This window comes from Motacilla alba, chromosome 4 (genome assembly GCF_015832195.1).
Source record: "Motacilla alba alba isolate MOTALB_02 chromosome 4, Motacilla_alba_V1.0_pri, whole genome shotgun sequence".
NCBI classification, from domain to species: domain Eukaryota; kingdom Metazoa; phylum Chordata; class Aves; order Passeriformes; family Motacillidae; genus Motacilla; species Motacilla alba.
Window position 1 is genome coordinate 11,566,870 of NC_052019.1, and position 20,137 is coordinate 11,587,006.

The following is a 20,137-nucleotide window of genomic DNA, read 5'->3' on the forward strand; positions in this document are numbered from 1 at the left end:
ATCCAGAAAGAAGATCTGAAAAGGGCTGGAAGGAACTTCAGGCTCTTGCTGTCACAAATAACTGTAAAATCACTTGTTCATTCATTATGCCCTACTGCATGATGAAGTTAGATTTCATTTACTCCTGGTAAAAGGCAATTCCAGAATCTGTTCTGACTTACAGTCTAAGTTCATTAAGTTTTTTGATGACTCTTTCTGCAAGGCCTGGCACAAACAGAAAAACTTCCCAGACTCCAATAAAGATTTTTGAAGCCACTTCTTCTCTGTTAACTTAACAGAGCTGCAGGAACCAAGAGGTCTAGAAAGGGTCTGGAAAAGTCACAAACTTGATTCTCTAGTGCAAGCAGCAGATATCAACTTACTGATGCTGGGAAAAGAAGCAATTAATTTAAAGGAGGATGAGAGAAGAAACAAATAAGGAAGAAGGAAAATAAGAAAGTCTGATTTTGTTAAACAAAAAGGTGAGCTTTAGTTTTAGCAAGAGAAAGGTTAGCTTGCCTATGTATGAGTTAGTGTTTCAAACTTATAATTGAAAAATATGCAATTGCACAACACAAGCTGTGTGCAACTCTTCAGCTGAAAATGGAAAAACTTCCTCCAAATGAAAACACTAGAACTGCTGAGTATGTGCAAGAGGAGGCTGAAGAGGAAAAGAAAATGTAAAATGTAAGGAAAAGAAAATGTAAGATGTAACTTATAGCTATCCAGACAGTATCTCTGGGCTGGCCACACATCTAAGTTATTTTGATAGTTAAATGTTTCTACTCAAGAACAGAGGGAGCTCACAGCAAGAAAAACTCAGGGTATTTTTGGCTAGAAAGGATTGTTTTATCTTGATTACTATTTGAATTATGGCTACAATTACCAGAAAGAAACCTCTGAGCTTAACCCATAGTTATGCTGAGGCTTTCTTATGGTACTGTGGTAGTGACAGATATTTTGCATCCATGTTTTATTTCTTTTTGGCTATAAGCTGACAAGAGGATGCTTTAATTTCCAGACCATTAAGCCTTTTTACAAGTCTTTCTTTGCTGAAGTTTACATCCAGTAGTTCAACTCCAAATTCTTCTGCTTGGAAGAAACTATATTGAAAAGACTGACTTCAGATATTTTTCTTCAGAATTTTAAAATATGTTTGACTCAAAATCAGTAATATTTCATTACTCAAAATTTATGCACATTTTAACATTTTATATGTAAATCAGATAACCTAAAAACCTAAGGTAAACAGATTTTTAAAGTCACATGAGTGTACACATGCATATATTTCTAAAGGTATGCAAGATGACACCAAAATACCTGAAGATGGCTAATTTTTCACAGAATCACAGAACGACTGAGGTTCAAAAGGAACTCTGGAGGTCATCACATCCAACTCCCTCTGCTCAAGCTGGGCCCAGTAGAGCAGGCTGCCCAGGACCTTGTCCAGATGTCTTTTGAAATCTCCAAGGATGGAGACTCTACAGCCTTCCTGGGCAACCAGTGCCAGCACTCGGCCACCCTTACAATAAGCAAGTTTATTCTTATGTTCAGATGGAACCTCCAGTTTCTCTACAAAACTGTATTTTCTAGAGATCTATACAATCACAAACATTTAAACTGAACTGTCACATGACAAACTGCTGGTTATCAGCTGCCAGCTGCAAATTCTGTAATTTTATATATCCACATACCTCTTCATGCTCTCCTGAAGAAACAGGATTATCCTCATACGTGGGGAAATGACACCCTGCTTTACAACTGCAAAACCTGCCAGTCTCCTCACGTGGCTCCACTATTCTGCAGTTTACTTTAGAGCTCTCCACCACTCTCCCTTCTAGAGATTCTTTCATACTGCATTCTAAACAGGGATCTTGGTTTCCTACTGGCAACATCCCGGCCGACTCTTCTTGGGAATCCAATGATGTCTGCGCACTCTTCTCCATTCCAGACTTTTTTAATCTGGGAAGGAATTTTCCAGATTCAAGCTCTGATTTTCCGTAATAATGCCCTTCTTTTTCTGCATCTTCTTCCAGAGGTTTGAGATCTGCTTGTGGATCCTCAAATACATCTACTTGGGGAGGGACAGCAATACCTCCCTCATCTTTTTCTGACTCAAATTCTGACTCGCTTCCACCACCTGGAGAAAGTTCAGATGCAGAAATTGGGCGAAAGTGAGTCCTCGGAGAAATCCGTATAGCCCTGTACTGCGTTCGATCAACACCACATATCCTGGGGTGTAAAACCTCACTGTCTGAATCAGAGCACAGAATCGACTTAGGTTTAAAACTAGGGCTGAAAGATGCAATTCCTTCTGGCTCAAACGAACACTCTACATGAAGAACTTGTGAAAATGGATTGTTCAGGTCAAAGGAAGAGAATGAGTATTCCAGCCCTGGTTCTTCGACTTGAAAGTTACCACAAGCTCCCAGTAAGTCTTCATGGAAGATAAAAGAAAAACCCTTATTTAATCCGTTATCTCCACTCTTGGATTGCTCGTTCTGTTCAAATGACACAAACGGCCTCCATAATTGCCTGTGGCCAGGGGCAAAGCTATTACCTGGAGTCATAAAAACATCTGTACCAGCTATTGTCACCACATCGGAAGCTGCACATTGCAGTAAGCTCCCCTTTGAGTGACCAGGTGGCACCACTGCCCATTCTCCATCACTGTTAAATGTTTTGAGCTCCCCATACACACCACCAAGTATAAATGAGTTTTCTTTATCCTGGTTAACATCCCAGGGTTTTGATGGTGTGGTATAGTCACCACCATCTACTTTTGATAAATCATTTGAGACAAAGGCTCTCTTCTCTACATTCTCCTTTTGACCTTCCCAAAGGTGATACTCTGATCTTTGCACTGCTTTATTGGGTTCCTGGAGGGTTTCAACTTTTGCTTCTGTGTCCAAACAGCAGCAATAGTTATTTACATCAGTTGAAAACAATTCATCTTCTATTCCTTCTATTTCTACCATCGCTGCAGAATTTCTGTCTGTCATATTTGTCCAAATATCTTTAATAACCCCTGAGCTGTAGCCATCTCCATGTGGACTGCTTTCCCTACACCCTTGTGTAGTTTCATAGTCTTTACTTTCTGCTTTTTGTTCTAGCTGAATACCACAGACAGATTCTAGCTTAGATTTCTTTTTGAAAATCAAAGTGGGCATTTCTCCTAAACTTCTAGCTTGTTGCTGACAGGTTTCTTCTGGCAAAAAATCTAGAATTTCTTCATCTACATAATTCGAAGACACTCTAGGAACTACATAATTAATATCTTCTGCATTAAATTGCGTGGATTCTTCATATGGAATATTTATAGTCTCATTGTCTGAACGTGTTTCTTCCGAGTGTGACCATGGACTACAGGTTCTTGTTGAAAGATTAGAACAGTGTTCATTTTCATCAAAGGCACTATTTTTGGTCCATATTAGCAATCTAGACTGTGTTTTCCCAAGAATATTAGCAGTGCTACTAGAATCTGCATTTTCATTTCCCAAGTTGAGTGTTTCAAAAGAAAATGGTAAAACAGAGTTACTGCATTGCACTTCAAACACTGAAAAACAAGAGTTTATACCAGACCCTTCATTAATATCTGAAAAGAGCTCTTGATTGCCAGCAAGCATGTGTGAATTAAGCATTGTGCTGTCTAGGATGGGGGAGAATCTGATCGGAGAATCTCCTCCAAAACTTTCCCCATCTGCATCACCAGAACTAGAAGATGAACAGCACTCCCAAAATTGAGCTAAATTACTAAGATCTTGCAAGAACCACCCTTCAGCACCAACAGAGCTGGTCGAATCAGTCCATATTGCACTTTCCCCTTGCAACTCCATTCCATCTAACACTATGCAACATTCTGCCTCAAAATCAGTTTTTTCTTTACTCTTCTGTCGAATCATATTTAAAATCCGACTCTCCCCTTGCATCGTATCTGAGGCACCAGGATCCAACATGGATTGATCAATATCCACTTCATAGAAGTGCGTTAGTTCTGACAGATGAACATCATCTAAATACTTGTCGTCCTCTGGTTGAGAACATATTGAGGTCCCAGCGAGGTCAATATCCTCATTTAGAACTGCAGGCATTTCTACAAAGTGACCATCGATGAAAGTACCTGCTGCGAGGTATGTTTTATGAGTATTATTGTTGCTAATACAAAGACCATGCACTGATTCAGACAACTCTTCTACAGCCTCTGATGTTACTCCACATATATCTTCTCTGTTGCGGTACGTAGTCTCCAGCTTGCTTTTTCTGCTAAGAGGAACAAAGTACTCCGTAATCGGCTCAGTATACCACAAGGGCTCTTCTTTATATTCCTTTTCATTTCTACTGTCTAAATACAAATCTTTTCCATCACTACCGCCAGCTTCTTTTCTTCCAATTTCTTTTAATGGCCTTTTACCTCTTTTGCACAGTTGTTTGATGGACCCGCTGCTGCTGCTGCTGCTGCTTTCGCTGTGGACTTTTCTATCAACCTTTTCACCAGATTTCACTGACAGCCTGCTCTGCCCATTCCGCCCTTTTTTACTCCGAACCTCTCTTGTTTTGTGTCTTACTTTAATACATTTCATCGATGCCTTGTATTCACCTTGATTACCACTAGAACTTGAGCCAGCCTCACTGGATCCCGATGACCAGGAGCGGGGACGCATCTTCCCTTCAGACTTATGTCGGACTTGCTTTTTGTACAAAACAGGCTTCTCTTCAACGGTGTTGTTACTAAACTTGTTTTCTTTCTCGTTTTTACTCTTCTTCTGCTGGGTTCTTTCCTGTACAGCGGCAGATACTTTATTACTTCTGTCTTTAGTTACTTCACTTTCACTATTGCAGTCCTTTGGAGAAGATGTGTCCGTGCTAGTTGGTGGAACAGTGGATGAAGATGAGGAGCTAGAGTAAGAGCATACTTTGGATTTATTCCATACAGTCATAATTTCCTGCAGGCAAACTGGCTTTTCAGAAAGAGGAGGAAATGCTTCATAGTACCTGAAAGCAAAACAAAAGGGACATTTGGATTGTAGAGCTTCAGAGAAGTATTTAAAAAAACATAGCAAAATACTACCAGTCTTAATTGCTAAAAATCTAGTTTGCAGTACCTATGCACATGTCACTCACTGCACTATTTGAATGATATCAAAGGGAAAATGAAAATGAACTTTAAAAGTGCTTATATTAATATCTTTTTAGAAATATATTTCATACAAGTAAAACAATTTCCTTTTCAGAGACTACTGAACGTCACTTTAGAGAGAAAACATAGATGCTCACAACAGTGGCTCCAGGTTTATTAGATAATATGGTAATTCACAGCAGTCTTCTTAAATGTTTGATTTAGATTATAAATGAGGAAGTCCTGAATTTCAGTTAATCCAGTCCTAAATTTCCATATTTAAAACTCTTGTTTATGAAATGAGATACTATCTGTTAAGTTCCACATAGTTTGATCATCCAGGTATTCAGAAAAAACTATTAAAAAAAGATTAGTTTTAGAGTAGTTTAAGATGCTTAACAGCTTTATGCAAGAGGTACGAGATTAAAATATGGTTTTCTGCAACATTTATAGTAGTATGTGTTTGGTGGTAGAGAGATTTTTACTGAATCACATATATTTCAATGAAAACTTATTTAAAAATTTTGGAAGTCAGTTAAATGAAATGCACATTGACACAAACAGTTCCCTGAAGACAGATCATCCATTTAGTAGCATTGCTACTAGGCTGTGCTACTATGAAGAGATACAGAAGCAGCTGTACCTTCAAGAGAGGTCAATGTCAAAACTCCTGGGTAGTTCAGTAACACTGGACCCAGGTACTTGCTAACTAGGAGATCACTTTGGTTATCAAGAGTTTAAAGGTTATAAGAGAGTTTGTTTGCCATTTCTGCAATAGAAGACAGCGAGATCTGAATCCAGGAAACAGAGTATTCCCTCCTTGTAAATCTACATGTCAATTACTGTTGTTTTAAAGGTTTTTGTCTGGTTGACTTAGTCTTCAGGAAACTAAAATAAGTATGGTTTGAATTCTGTATATAGTCAAATGAAAGCAGTCTGGGCTTTGACAGAAATTAAACTAGCCCAGGGTACCAAGAGCTTGTATTTAAATATACAAGATTAACAAAAGAAGATGGCTTGAAAAGAAATGTATTTCTTAACATCCACAAAACTCCACATTCCCCACTAAGTTAACTTCATTGTGTTAAAATATGTGAATAAAAAGAGAAAAGCATCTCAGATAATAATAATAAAAAAAAAATTCATACATTTCTACTTGATCCTTTGCTGTGGGAGATAAATCAGTCTCAGGAGTCAAAGAGCCTTCTAATTTTTTGTGAATCTTCTCCTCTGTTTTGGAAGAAAATTTCAAATGCTTAACAGAAAAATTCAAAAAAGCCAGTGTACTATATAACAGTATTTAACAAAAAGCACAGGATGTATAACCTTAATAGTAGTAAAATTTCCATCCAACACTGTAAATAACATTAAGAAATTATGAAGTACCACCCAAGATTCAAGTTTTTCACAGTTGTCCAGTCCTGCAAATCTGACCAAACATGACTGGCCAGCAGCTCCATGCAACCTCATGGCTAGCAATGCCCCACTGGGAGAATTCCTGCTGAATGTTTAATTGTTCCATATCCAAATCCTTATCTCATTCTTGCATTGCTACAGACACAAAAAATATTTCTTAAAAATCAACTATTTAACTAAATGTTTTTATTACTGGCCACACACTTCTCATGTGTTTCACTAAAAGGAAATATCCTTGCAATAATTTTTGAGATTTGAGTGGATGTAAAGGCATATTTCCTCTGTGAGAGGTGAATGAAGATTTTCTAATTCTTTATATTCAAACCTTTAAAATAAAAAAGAAAGTGAGACCTACTATTTTCTTATTTTATTTTTTTCTAAAATAAATGTTCAGCATCACCTTGGCTCAGGAAGAAATTCACAGCATTATGAAATACTAAGAGCTGACTAAGGATTACTGTTTAAAAACAAAAACAGGGAATGGAAACACCTAAAACCATGCTTTAAGCAGCTAAATGTTTCTCTTATTTACAGCTACTTATACAACATAACAAGGATATTAATTTTACTCTAACTGTCCAAGGCTGCTCCTGTGGGCCTGAGCAAACATTTATGTGTGATGAACTTCCACTGGAGACAATACAACTTTACATTATGCTCCCTCCCCCCTAAGCCTGACATCATAAAGTGCCCATTATCACTTCCCTATAGCCCAGAAATTTTAAGTAGTGGTGGTTATTTGGATACTTTTCACACAAATAGTTTCCACATAATTATTTTGAGGCAAGCCTGCTCTTTGCAAGCATCAATACACAAAAGGAATAGAATCAAGCCTACTTTATTTTCATTATTTTTGGTAGGGAGGGGGGATGCTGAATTTGGAATATTTACTAAAAAAGCAGGCACAGCTGGATATGAATAGTTATAGCTTTTCATGAAGAAAGCTCCATTTGTGACTGGCTATTTCTTAGTAAATAAAGCATACCAATACAAAATTGCTTAAATTATTTGAATGAAATGATTCAAATGTATTTTAAAATTGCATGGCCTATACTAAAAGCTACTGAGAAACAGCCTACTCCCCCACACCCACCCCTGTCTCAGAATGTTGCAGAGTTGATGAATACAATACATGGCCTCAGAAGTTTAAACATTTTTTTCCTCACCTTGCTTACTCTGAAGGTCTTTCAGCTTGGAGCAAAGCTCCTCCACTAACGTTTCAATCCCAGAGCTCTGCATGACAACAAAACCATGTGGGAAAAAAAGGAAAGAAAAACAGAAAACATAACTCACTAAAAAGAATTTTAATGTCATAGAAATATACCAATACAGTAAACATATCTCAGCAGACATACTGTTCTTTTGCACAGTAACTACATATGGAAAAATCAACAAAAATTATGAGGAGTATAAATCCAATCCTATAAATACGTTAGTTAGAGGTCAAAATGATTCCATGGAACATGAAGATACATTCACACAGAGGTTTCAAACTACAGGTCACATTGTTACATCACTGGATATCCAAGGCTTTGCAAACACAGCATGTCACATTTACTGCATGGTATTGCTGCAGATTTAGCCAGGAGTCTCAGGATAGAAGTTCAATGATCACTGAGATGCATTTTAAAAAGCTAGGCCTGATCCTTTTGGCTGCACAATTTATACCTGTGGGAATGGGACTGTTAAAAGGATACAGAAAATCAGGCATGAAGGTGGAAAGGAGAACAGTAGGAAGGCATACCCACATATGTGGCCGAGAGGGAGAGGAAATGCTTCCACAGCATCTGTATGCAAACCCCATCCCATAGTCTTGCCAATTTAAAATGACCAGGTATTTTTTTCTTTTTAAACATTGTGTTATTAACAACACAGGACAGGAGACGGAAAAATAAACACCTTCTTCATATTCCTAATAGCCTCTATATTTCCTCCTTCATTCCTCTACATAATAAACATACACACAAAACAGTCCAACATATTACCCACAGAGGAAAGCCCCTTGTTACTCCAATGGAATAAAATTTGAATTCCAGTCAGTGAAATATACTAAACACCAACTTAGAGCCTGAAATGACCATTCCTTTTGGAAGGAAAACTAGGTGAGGTGGGTACTCTGTGGGTATTTGTATTGTCATTATTCGATGCTCAGAAATTGTGCACGGAGATTGCACTTCACACTTTCCATAACAGCAAACAGAGCTGGAATCACAGCTAAACACAGCAATCTGGAACTAGTGAGGAAGATCCCAGAGATCCCCTGCATGTCATCCTACAGCTGGGAGTGGTAATGAGGGAGGACCATGCAGCTTATTGTATCCCATGCACAGTTTCCTCAATATCAACTCCATTGTTGAAAGTCTAGTTCCAATTATGCTTGCAGAAACTTACACAAACCCCCAATAAAATTATCTCATCTTCTGAATTTAACATGGCCTTATTGTGCATATAGTTATGGGACATGTTTTCTCTCCAAAGGCAACGCTGATCAAATATCAAGTTACAGAAATGCACAGAAAAGAGTTTGACTTGCTCTGTCACCCTGGTGGTATACAGATTTCATTTTTCCAAGATCAAAGAGTTTCTCATCTCTCCTGATTGCTGTCCAGAAATTGCTGAGAAATGTGAATATATGTTGCTAAAGCACAAGGAAATATTTTGAAAAAGAGAATACTAATTTATTCAGTCAGACTAGCTTGTTTAAGTCACTGTCAGAAAAACACACTTGAAAAATCACACACTGAAGCAATGATTTATATGCTAACTCTAAACTTTAATTATTTGCAGCCAAGTGAGAAAGCAAGCAATGTTCTATTCCTAATTGTATTGCCGCACTGAAGTGCTAAATATAAACCTTTATACCGCATACTTAACTGAGGATGACTTAGCAATATCAAACTTCAGAGGGCATCTTCTGTATCAGTAAATTTACCAGCATAAATTTAATCATTTAGCAAGAACCAAGCAGGACAGCAATATGGACAAAGCTATGTAGTTGTAATAATTTGTCACTTTATGCCCTTACCACTCTTGACTCCCCCCTCCTCCCTCAAAAAGGTCAACAGAGGAGGAGCTGGCCTTGGCTTTCCTGAGCTCCCCAAACTGTCTGATCGAACAGACACCTGTAGCAAGCACTCCAAGGAATACAGATTCACCTCCTTAACTTAATATAACATCATGCTAAAAAAATGCCCCAAACCGGCAACAATATGCTTACCATTACACCGAAGAAGCGAAAACTTTTGGAATCAAACGTTTCATTTCCTCCTGAACCATGAAACTAATACTTGAGTCAGCTGACGCGCCGCCCGCTGTCCTGCAGGGCGCTGAAGGAGACAGCGCTCGCTTTAAAAAACCGGGGGTGGGACCCACTGTGCAGAACACCAGGACTGCAGAGACCCCCGGCTCAACTTCCCCCTGCAGCACACGAAAACGTGCTGCATGCTTAATGTAACAAATGCCATGGCAGTTATTTCATATATGACACTGGTGTTCTCAGAATATGAGATTCAGTTACTTTTTTTCTTGTTTACCTTAATGTGCCCTAGCTGTAACAACCCCATGGTCTGAAAGTAACATGTTCCAGGCACTGGCTTGGTTCAATAGGACACAGCCAGCTAACAAAACCAGGTGATCTGCTTGAATTACTTTGCTTATGTTCAAATTTAAAGAGAGTCCCCATACAGTACAAATACTGGAGCACCTTATAAACACTTTGAAATATGGAAGTTTTAGTGCCCAGTTATGATCGCTTTTGTAATTCCATCAAGAATGGCTTAAATCTCAAAATTGTCTGGCCCAGACTTCTACCAACCTATTTCTCTCATTCAAATTACAAAGGACAGTGCATGATTTTTAATTAGTATTTTTCATTTTGCATAACAATATTTCCTGCGCACCAAACACATTTTATTCTCTTCTACTGTTTTTAACATATTTCTCTTTCCTTCCCCTACTTTAACATACATCCAGTTTCACCAAAAGTTGTTCTTTTTGGCTTTTTATCAGCTGGCTGCAGCGAGGGAAGGATTACATAAAGGATAGGTGTTATGTTACTGGCATAGGAGTGATGGTGCTAACAGATAAATTAAGCTTCTGAACTCATCCAGCATGAACAAGAACAGTCAATCTGACTGCTGGAGTTACAGGACTCCAATAACCACTGTCTTCCCTACTGACCACCATGACCCTATTCAGAGCCTAATTAATGCAGTTCTGCATAATGAAGAATAAGACAAATGAAAAATAAACCATAAAGAAAACGGAAGAGCAAAGCTCACACACATTTTTATACATATTTGAAAATATTTTGGTACTTATGACTTCTTTTTGAGGTTGGATTTTTTTTTTCCTAAACACACAAGCACATACATATATATAATGTCAAATATTAAATCAAAGACCTTTTGAACACACTCCACTTTGGAAGTAGAGCACTCAGAGATGACAAGTGGTAGCTCATTAGCCTAAAGCAGTCCAATTGCTTATGTATATACATTCACACCTCTGTATAGCTGCAGAAAATATCCCCAGAAGATATTAAATCTGTAAGTGTAGTTACTTCTGAATGCAGCTGTTATGAATTTAAAATATTCAGTTATATCGTGAACCATGGAGAAATCCTGTATGATGTGCACCAAACTGAAATCCACTAGAAGCTGTGGCCTATGTCAACAGTGGGCACTGACTTCTGTGTGTTCAGAGTTTTGAGTAAGAAGCTGTGAAACATTAGCTCCTCTCATCTGCTCGACAAATCACTTGAATTCTTAACTGATATTCACCTCTGCTGGCAGGTTACTTCTCAATGTTGCAAACAAGCACAGCACAGTCACCATGCAGAAAATTTAAGAAGTTTTGTCTGAATTTTATCACAAACAGCACCATTATTATTTCACACAGCTATACTATGGAACTGAGCAGGGGATTGTTCAAGAAAATTTTTCATTTTCACCAAGCTTTCACCTCTTCCCATCACCCAGTAATATCATCTGGTTATGCGTCTCATATTTCCAACAAAAAAATGCCATGCAAACATATACTTTGTCCTGCAGGTCCACACATATGCAATAGCCAAGCCTTCTGGACAAAACAAAGGAAAACAAACTTCTGATAGCCAGTACTTAGAAGGAGATTTTCCACATCCGACAGACCATGAATATAGACACAGAAACTGAAAAATTTTTATAGACACAGAAACTGAAAAAAAACAACTCAAAAGGAAGTGTTGTTTTAGGGAAATGCTGTTTGGCTTTAGGTTTTTTGGCATGTTCAGTTTTTTGCCTCTAGTCTAACATAAGTTAAAAGCTTCCTCCAGAAGCTTTGAACTATGCAGTGCAAATATTTACTAAATATGGCTTGTTACTTCAGGCCTGTGAGGTACAGGGAAAGGTCCTTGCCCCTCTTCAATCTTTTTGAAAAGCAAAAGCATTACAATTCCTTTTACTTGAACAATTAAAATAATCACTCATTTGCTATTAGGCTTTTGAGAGCTTTCTAGCTTACACTTTCAAAACAAATCCTCATTTCCTTTTCCCAAACATACAGAATTTGTTTAGGTTGGAAAGTACCTCTGGAGATCATCTAGTCCAAATCCCTGCTGAAAGAGGATAACCCAGAGAACACTGATAGTCCTTTCACAAAATACAAGTTCAAGCAATCTAGAAATTCAAGTAAATCAATATATTCATAGTTTCAAATCATTGATTTAACAGGCCATAGGGCTCTCCAGAAAAGATGGCATTGTGACTGAGTCAGGACCATTTTCTTGGCACATCTCCTGTCACCAAGTGCAGGATTAGGCAGCTTTTCTATATGAATCAGCTGATAAGCCACGTGAACTGAGTAAGGCACAAAATGTGATTCACTGCAACCACACGTCTATTTCTATATTTTGTAGGATGATGAGAAAAAGTTAGAAGTCTAGGTTTTCATTTTTTAACATTCTGACACAGTGTAATTCATCTGATTACAAGTACTCTCAAAAGAGGTGCTCAAGACAGACTGAAAAAAAGACTAAAAAAAATCTTGGCCCAAGATCAGCACTATATGAATGAATAAATGAATAAATAAACCAATCCATTAAAACTCTGGGTTGTTCAACCCAGGTGGAGTTCAAAAGAAAAAAATAAGGTTCCAACTTGCATTATGGAATTTTTTTTCCATCAAACCAAGGTGGATGACACTAAGAAACATTTAAGAGTATGTACAACCTTTTTTGACACTTTAGAAGTAAGAACACAAATCTTTATCTGCTCACTTGAATACGTAAGGATTTACAACAAAGATATTGGACCAGTCAAAAAAACAGATTCTATTTATTAACTTCTCTTTTTGGGGCTCATGAATACTTGATCCAAAGTAATCTTCAATCAATCTGTGACCTCAGAATATCAATTTCCATGCAAACTGACTTAATATCACAAAAATCCAAGCTATTTTAAGAAATGCGAGAGCAACAGCTCTCCAACAAGGAAATAAAAATACTTCCCTGCAGCTCTCTTAATTCTGTCTTTGGTATTAAAACAATATTAGGAAAGGTAAATTACATATCTAGCATGTAGCTAGGATCAGGCTCAGATTTCAGAGCTATGATTCACCACTTCACACAACACCTTCTAAGAGAGAGAGAGAGAGAGATAATAAATAGCACATGTTATTTACTAATTCTAGATAAAAGAGATCATCTGCCAGCTCAAATTAACTTCAAATGAACATGCTATCCCTAAATGTAGGTTACTAGAGCAGCTAATCTGACTTCTGTTATTTAAAACTTAATTCTTTTAGATCCCTCCCATAGCAGGCTACACTGAAATAGCAGTTATCCCCCCAAGAAAGGATAATTCCTCACTAGAAACTATTCTTCTTGATTATTATTCATCACATATAAACAAACATACTGACTTCAAAGCCACAACAGACTTGCTATCCTTATAAGCAGTGCTGCTGAGATTTCACTTAATCACAGTACTTCAGCTTGCCCATGCTAAAATGTTCTTATCTGTATTATCAATGAAATGGGAGAAACTCATAAAACGTGTTCCCACCAATTATGCAAAGACTCTTTTCTGCATCAAGTGAATTGCAGAAAGGACACTTGAATTTTCCCCAGCAGCTGCTCTGCCAAATTTGTTCAAGTTGGCTTGTGTGTATGATAAGAATTCATAATGGACCCCCAACTCAAATTTTTGGTAAAAATGATTGTTCTGCATTAAGGAAAATTATAATCTAATAATGCTGCTCTGTGAGGGAACACAGGGCATTATTCAGGAGAGCTCTGTAACCAACTCCTCTGGCGTTTTCCTGGCCACTCCTTTGTGCCTGAAAGATTGTGCTGCTCCTCCCTCCAAGAACTGCATATGCCAACTTCGCTTCTGTCCCAGGCTTAGCAGAGAAGCTGCTGTGAGGACAGACCTGCCTTGCCCCAGTTTGTTCCCATTTTCATTGGAAGCACACACAAGGTGAAATAACTTTCAATGACAGTGAACACCTACTTTCAGCCTCCAAGACAGTCATCTGTACTATTAGAAATAATGCTTATGAAGCCACTTTGGTGTGGACTAAGCTCCCAAAGGAATTTCTCCAGTTCAATATGTATCTTCTATACTGAGAAAATGCATACAACAATTGAAATAATTATAAGTTTTGTAAACTTCAATTAATGTTACTATTACAGACAGCAAAGCAGCTTCAGTAACAAGACAAATCAGATATGTGGTACTGTGAATATCTCTTTAATGCCACAGTCACAAAGAAAAAGAAATTGATTTATTGTAATTAATCTATTCTGTGATGGATACCATGGCGAGACAAATTACTTTCATTTCCTCTATCTGGTATCTGTCTGGTATCTGAAGTTATTTTTAAAATTCTTTCCTAAATAATGCTGCATGTTCTGGAAACCGTCAGTATATCCCTTTCAATAAGGGCAACTGGATACAACCCAAAAGAAAGATAATATTCATTGACTTTGTGAAGTGTTTTGGCATTTTCCAGTAAAGACTGAACAATCAGACACACAGAAATGCTTACTACTGAGCTAGTCAGCATATATGCTTCAAGAACCATTAAGGCTCTTTTGGAATCTTAACTTCAATTTTTTGCTTTAATAGATTCAAATTTTCAACATGCACTTCACCTTTCTGATTTGTTAAGATGGCTTTTACACAACTTGATTCATTCTTGTTATGTCCCATATCTTTACATTAACATTCTTGTTCATGTCACTTCTAGTTATACAAAAATGTGTCATTTAAATCATTCAAGAAACCACCTGATGTTTACAACCTGATTCCCTGGTATCCCAGTGTAGTGGTCTGTGTGTATTACCTAATTAATACTGGCTTACGTTAGAGAAGCAGGGAAGAGCAGGAATAAATGAGCGATTAAAATTAATTTGAAATCATCTAGTTAAGGTGCCATTCTACTTAAGAGGAAAAGAAAGACTGTTCCCTTGCTACAAACTGCAGAAGTCTTTTTTTCTCAGTTCTTGCCTATCACTATTGCAAAGTGTAAGGCAGATTATGCAACAGTGCCTTAGGCCAAATGTCACACAGATACCATAATCTCTGGAGGCAGCAATAGCTGGCCAAAGTAACCCATCAATAAAAACTTACTCAAATGTACAATCATAACCAATTTATTCATTTGGCCTGGATTAGCAGATTATTTCTTCAAAGAAGGTTTATGTGCAGAACTGTAATAACTGCATGGATGCCCCATCCCTGCAAATGTTGAAGGCCAGGTTGGATGGGGCCCCAAGCAAACTGGTCTAGTGGGAGGTGTCCCTGCCCATGGCAGGAGGTTGGAACGAGACGATCTTTAAGGTTCCTTCTAACCAAACCATTCTAGGATTCTATGAAAGTTTAACAGTTCTGCACTTCAAGTAAGAAAGATGACAAACACTAAGAAAATTTCAAGAAAATCTTATTTTAGATACATCTCAAGTTTGTGCTGAAAGCAAGGCACATTTGAGAATAAAATTATCATTTTAAATTTTTAACAAAACTGTTCACTAGAGCCACACTTGTTCCTCTATGTGGTCCCATATGATAACACAAGTATCAGAAGAGTTATAATCCCCTCTCATGAGTCAAAGTAAGCAAAGCCAATGCTCTGTGCTGTTAGCATGCCCACACCTGAATAATTTAAAAGAAATTACTGTTACAAAGTTTCAACAATTATGTTTCTATGTTATCCCCAAGCAGTAATTTCTTAGAACAGTGGGATGGAAGGCACTGTGTGTTCTTGTCAAATATATTAGAGTAGTTATCTTTAAAAATTCATCACGGAATCTATCAACCAAGACTAGCTCTTGCTTTAACGTGTTGCACACTGTTTCATGTTAGCAGATTTTTAGAGCTTGGTTAGTTCAGAATGGACCACATTGCCTGAACCCCATTATGGCAGGCCTTGGGAGATCAGCAGCACTGAACACTAGGAATGTCTCAGGATGTGCTGTAGACCAGCTTAGGTGAAGTGGTCCCCGACACTGGGAGGAGAGTCTTGGAGCACTGGTTTCATCTGTGCAGAAGGTAAGATCACAGGAAGTTGTCTCCTTTGCTCATTCTTAAAAAGTCCTCACACATTTCAGCAGAAGGACACAGCGACTGGTTGAACTGAAACTCTGGCACCATCTTGGGGTGCAGCTTCATGTGTCACACTGAAGGTGTTTGGTGACTGAACTGCAACAACACAGCTGGAGACCTGTTTGCTCTATTGAAGAATGCAAATTTTAGCAGAAAAGTAATCGGGTACAAGCGAATTAAGCTTGGATTTGTGACCAATGGACAGGCACATAAGTAATTTAAATATTATTACTAGGAAATGTACCTATTGAAAAGTCTTACATGTATCAGTCTCCATGAATAACCCCTAATTCAAACCTTGCTCACAATATCCACCTTGTAAAAAGTAGCACATGTGAATTTCTAAACTTTTATTTATTTAATAAATTTCTGAGTCTCAAAGTTACTGCTGTCTTTTTACAATAACAAGACAAGTAATGACAAGTTTCATGATTCAAATACAAAATAATATACTTTCAGAATTAAGAGGCTTAAAAAAAAAAGAAAAAAAAAGAACCTCCACTTGCACCTGAACAAGCTGATCATGTTTCTACAAACAACAATAAAACTAATCACCAAGCTATTTATGTTGACAGATCAGCTGTTTTTACGTAAAATTTGAGGCAGTAATTTCAGGATAATATTTCTTATTTTCATCCAAGTACTTTTATATAAATATTCCCCAGTGCTAAACATTAGGATTTTTTACCCAACGTTTCACTAGAATGGAGCAGTTAATTGCAAAACAACCTTTTAAAATTTCTTCCATACTTTAGCAGGATAAAAATTAAGACAAAATCTCTAGTCAAGGTCAATATTTTAAAATTTGAGCAATTCTTCAGCATGTCTTTAAACTGCCATTTATTCAAGTGTTTCAGAAAAAATAAACTTTACAACTACAGTAAGAATAGCAATTGATTGCTACATTAAAGTACTTGTCTTAAAAGTCTTTCTCACCATCATTCTGCCTCCATTTTCTGGAGAGTTGCAATGTACTTACATTTCCTCTGCTCCTGACTGCATCAAGAGCATCTGCAGCCAAAGACACATTCATACAAATATATACAATTTGAGACACCAAAATGCTTGTCACACAAAAATACTGTCCTCAGAGTGTACATCCATTAAAAATTTGCATTCTTACATATAGCAGATGGCGCCTGTCAGAATCAGGCCTCCCCCACAAACACACTTAGTCCACAACAGGCTCTGCCATGGCAAAGACACAGTGAGGCAGAGCAGCTTCTCTGACTCTCCATTCTCCACAATGTAGGAAATGTTTTAGAAATAAACACAAAACTCAGGCTTCTTCAAGTCAGATGTTTGTTTTCAGCACTGTGAAATCAAAACTAGAACCTTGGATTTCTGTCTCAGATTAGTGTTTTACAGCATTACTCTTTTTAACACAAGAGCAAGAACAGAAGTCAAGCAAAACTAAGCTACCAAATGAAGCACCTAAGTATGAATGTAAAATATAAATGAAGTATAAATGTATAAATGAAGTACCCTAAGAATGGATACTGTGGAAATGAAAATCCACAAGAGGTTATTTCAAAATACTTGTTTAAATCACTACATGAAAGTCTGACAAAAAAAGTACTTAGTGCTATCAAGCCAATTTTCGTATAATCTATTTTATGACTTCCTCTCTCCATCAAGCACTCAATTTTAAGGTTTTGGTTACTGGTAGGGGAGGAGGCAGGCTGTCTGCCATTTCTTAACACGTTATTGGTTTAAATAGTTAAATGCAAAAATCAAAATTACATTAACTGTATCTCTGTAATTTCCTATGAGAGTTAGAAAAGTTACTACTGACCCTCATTACCTTTTCATCCTCTGCACACTTTTCTCTATAAAACAATCAGGCTGCAATATCCTAAAGTCTTCACTGAATTATCACCCTGTTTGGGCTCTTTTGTGTGTGTTTGTTTGTGTGTGCCTATACACACGTGTGTATATACAGAGAGTAAACATGACAACCACTTCACTTAAATACGATTTTATTTAAATATAGTGAAGTTGAAATCCACTAAGACTTTTATCCAATTACTCCCAATAAAGGGACTCAAACTTGCTTGTTTTACTCCAATACTAAGATTGAAAGAAGAGGTTAGGCTGGAAGAGCAAGTGTTCCATATCCATGTGAGCAGATTGGCGTTTCTGCATCCACCTACTTTGAAAAAGGGATCACAGAAGGTAAGCAAAACTAGAAACAAGCTCCATAACTGCCTATGTGGGCTATTTATCAGGCCACTCGCAAAAAGAGAACATCCTAATGAATACATCTACTGCATCTGACACACAAAAAAAAAAAAAAATCACAAGTAAACATTTCCCAGATGATTCAGAAAACTATTAAAAAATTGAAGTGGCACTGGGAAAAAAGTATTTATTTGTATCTCAACATTTTTTATAACTATTCCTTACACATAACTGATCAACCATTTCAACTACAGTTCACAGAGTATTTTTATCTTTTTGTAGAGACAAAACCATGAACATTGTATGGAGCAGCTTGAATGCCTCAGCAGAACTGTTATTTTAACATTATCTTTCACAGCTCAAAATTATTCATTATTCCCATCAGATCAGCACACAAATACAAAAACCCAACAACATGAGAAATGTGTTTCAAAAATCAGAAATAAAAGATAACTTACAAATTACTTTAAAGCATTACTAGCATTTAAGCAGGATCACCCTTGCCTTTAATTCTGGGGGAAAAAATAAAAAGTCTGTATTTCTCTCATGCAATGCTTGTGTTAAACTACCCATAAAGCAGCTTTAAGTGAAAACATTTTTTAAAAGGTTTAAAGGTTCAATTTTGTGTTTGAATATACATTATTAAAATTATGACCTGAATTTCGTTAATGACAAAAAATGTGCAAGCTTAATTGTCTGAGTAGGCAACAGAAGTCAAAATAGCTCTGAAATAAGTCTACAGGTTGCAGATTATAGGTTAATGTTGAACACTAACAAGGTGACAGAGATCAAAGGTGAAGTTATTTTTCAATCTTTCAGATCTTGTGTACTTCTATTCTTTCAAAACTGTAGTTGAATAGTTTCTTTCCTTCTCTGTTAAAGATTATTAATGAATTCACCTACTTCCTTTTGCTCTGCAACTAAATTTCTCTATGTAACATAAATTTAGTTCCCAGTGATGATTCTTGATTTTTAGCTATGTGCAGATGCATCAAGAGTGTAATTTCTGAACTTAAGAATCAATCATCAGTATTCCTGCAGTCTGTGTATGAGACCTACATTTTATTGTTCATAAAATGAGTATACAAAGACAAACATATCCTCAAGATAGACATTACTTCTTGCAATTATTTCTCTGAATTTTCTTCATATTCAAATTAACTTCCATAGTAGTTGGAGTGCTGATCTCTGCAACTTTGAGAGCAGAGCAAATTACCAACAAAATTGTACTTTGCATCACTTTGTTAGGATAATAAGTAATGGGGAAATGGGAGGTCAGAAATCTCCCAGTTAGTGAGTTAGCAATTTGGTAACTGAACAAATATTCAAGCAGCTTCACAGTGAGTCAGAATGTGATGGGAATGCTGCTGAAGGTGGTGGGAATAACCACCACATCTTCCCCACTTCCTTGATTACTTTTCCACAGCCTTGCTGGCACGAGTGCCTGTGCCACAAAACTGACCAGGAAACCTCTCTGGGTTAACATTTCCTCTGCCCCAACCAGGTTAATCTCAGGAAACTGATTCACTTTCCCAAACCAGTTGTCCACATAACCACCCAAATGCTTGTGCAAGCACAAGCTATGACTAGGAAGGTGTGGAGAGCAGTAATGCAACCAGGCTGCAAAGGTGGGGTAGTTTCTTCTGACAGCACTGACAGATCAGAGTATTTATAGTTCTGTAAACTAAAAAAACAGTTTCTCATTTTTGCTTTCTGAAAAATCTCCCTGGAGAGCTTTCTTTGACTTGTTCTACAGATCATTCTTTCTTTTTAAATATTGCCTTCAACTGCCTCTCCCTTTGTCCACTTTTCTGCTCAACTACACAGTATCTGCTATCTTCCTTCAACCTGGTGCCTTCAC

At 37.3% G+C, this 20,137-nt stretch overlaps 1 protein-coding gene across 10 annotated transcripts in view; it reads right to left on the reverse strand.

Moving 5' to 3' along the window:
• KIAA0232 (KIAA0232 ortholog) overlaps positions 1–20,137 on the reverse strand; it is a 66,215-nt gene that overhangs the window by 11,594 nt on the left and 34,484 nt on the right. For 6 of the 10 annotated variants that reach the window (XM_038135772.1, XM_038135769.1, XM_038135770.1 and 3 more), the window contains 3 exons: positions 7,678–7,762; positions 6,244–6,325; positions 1,674–4,971 (listed from right to left, as the gene is read on the reverse strand). In XM_038135772.1, coding sequence (XP_037991700.1) covers positions 1,674–4,971; positions 6,244–6,325; positions 7,678–7,762 — 3,465 coding nt within the window. Of the gene's footprint in view, positions 1–1,673; positions 4,972–6,243; positions 6,326–7,677; positions 7,763–9,728; positions 18,248–20,137 lie in introns of all 10 variants that reach the window. The other 4 variants (XM_038135771.1, XM_038135778.1, XM_038135777.1 and 1 more) reach the window with 2 other exon arrangements.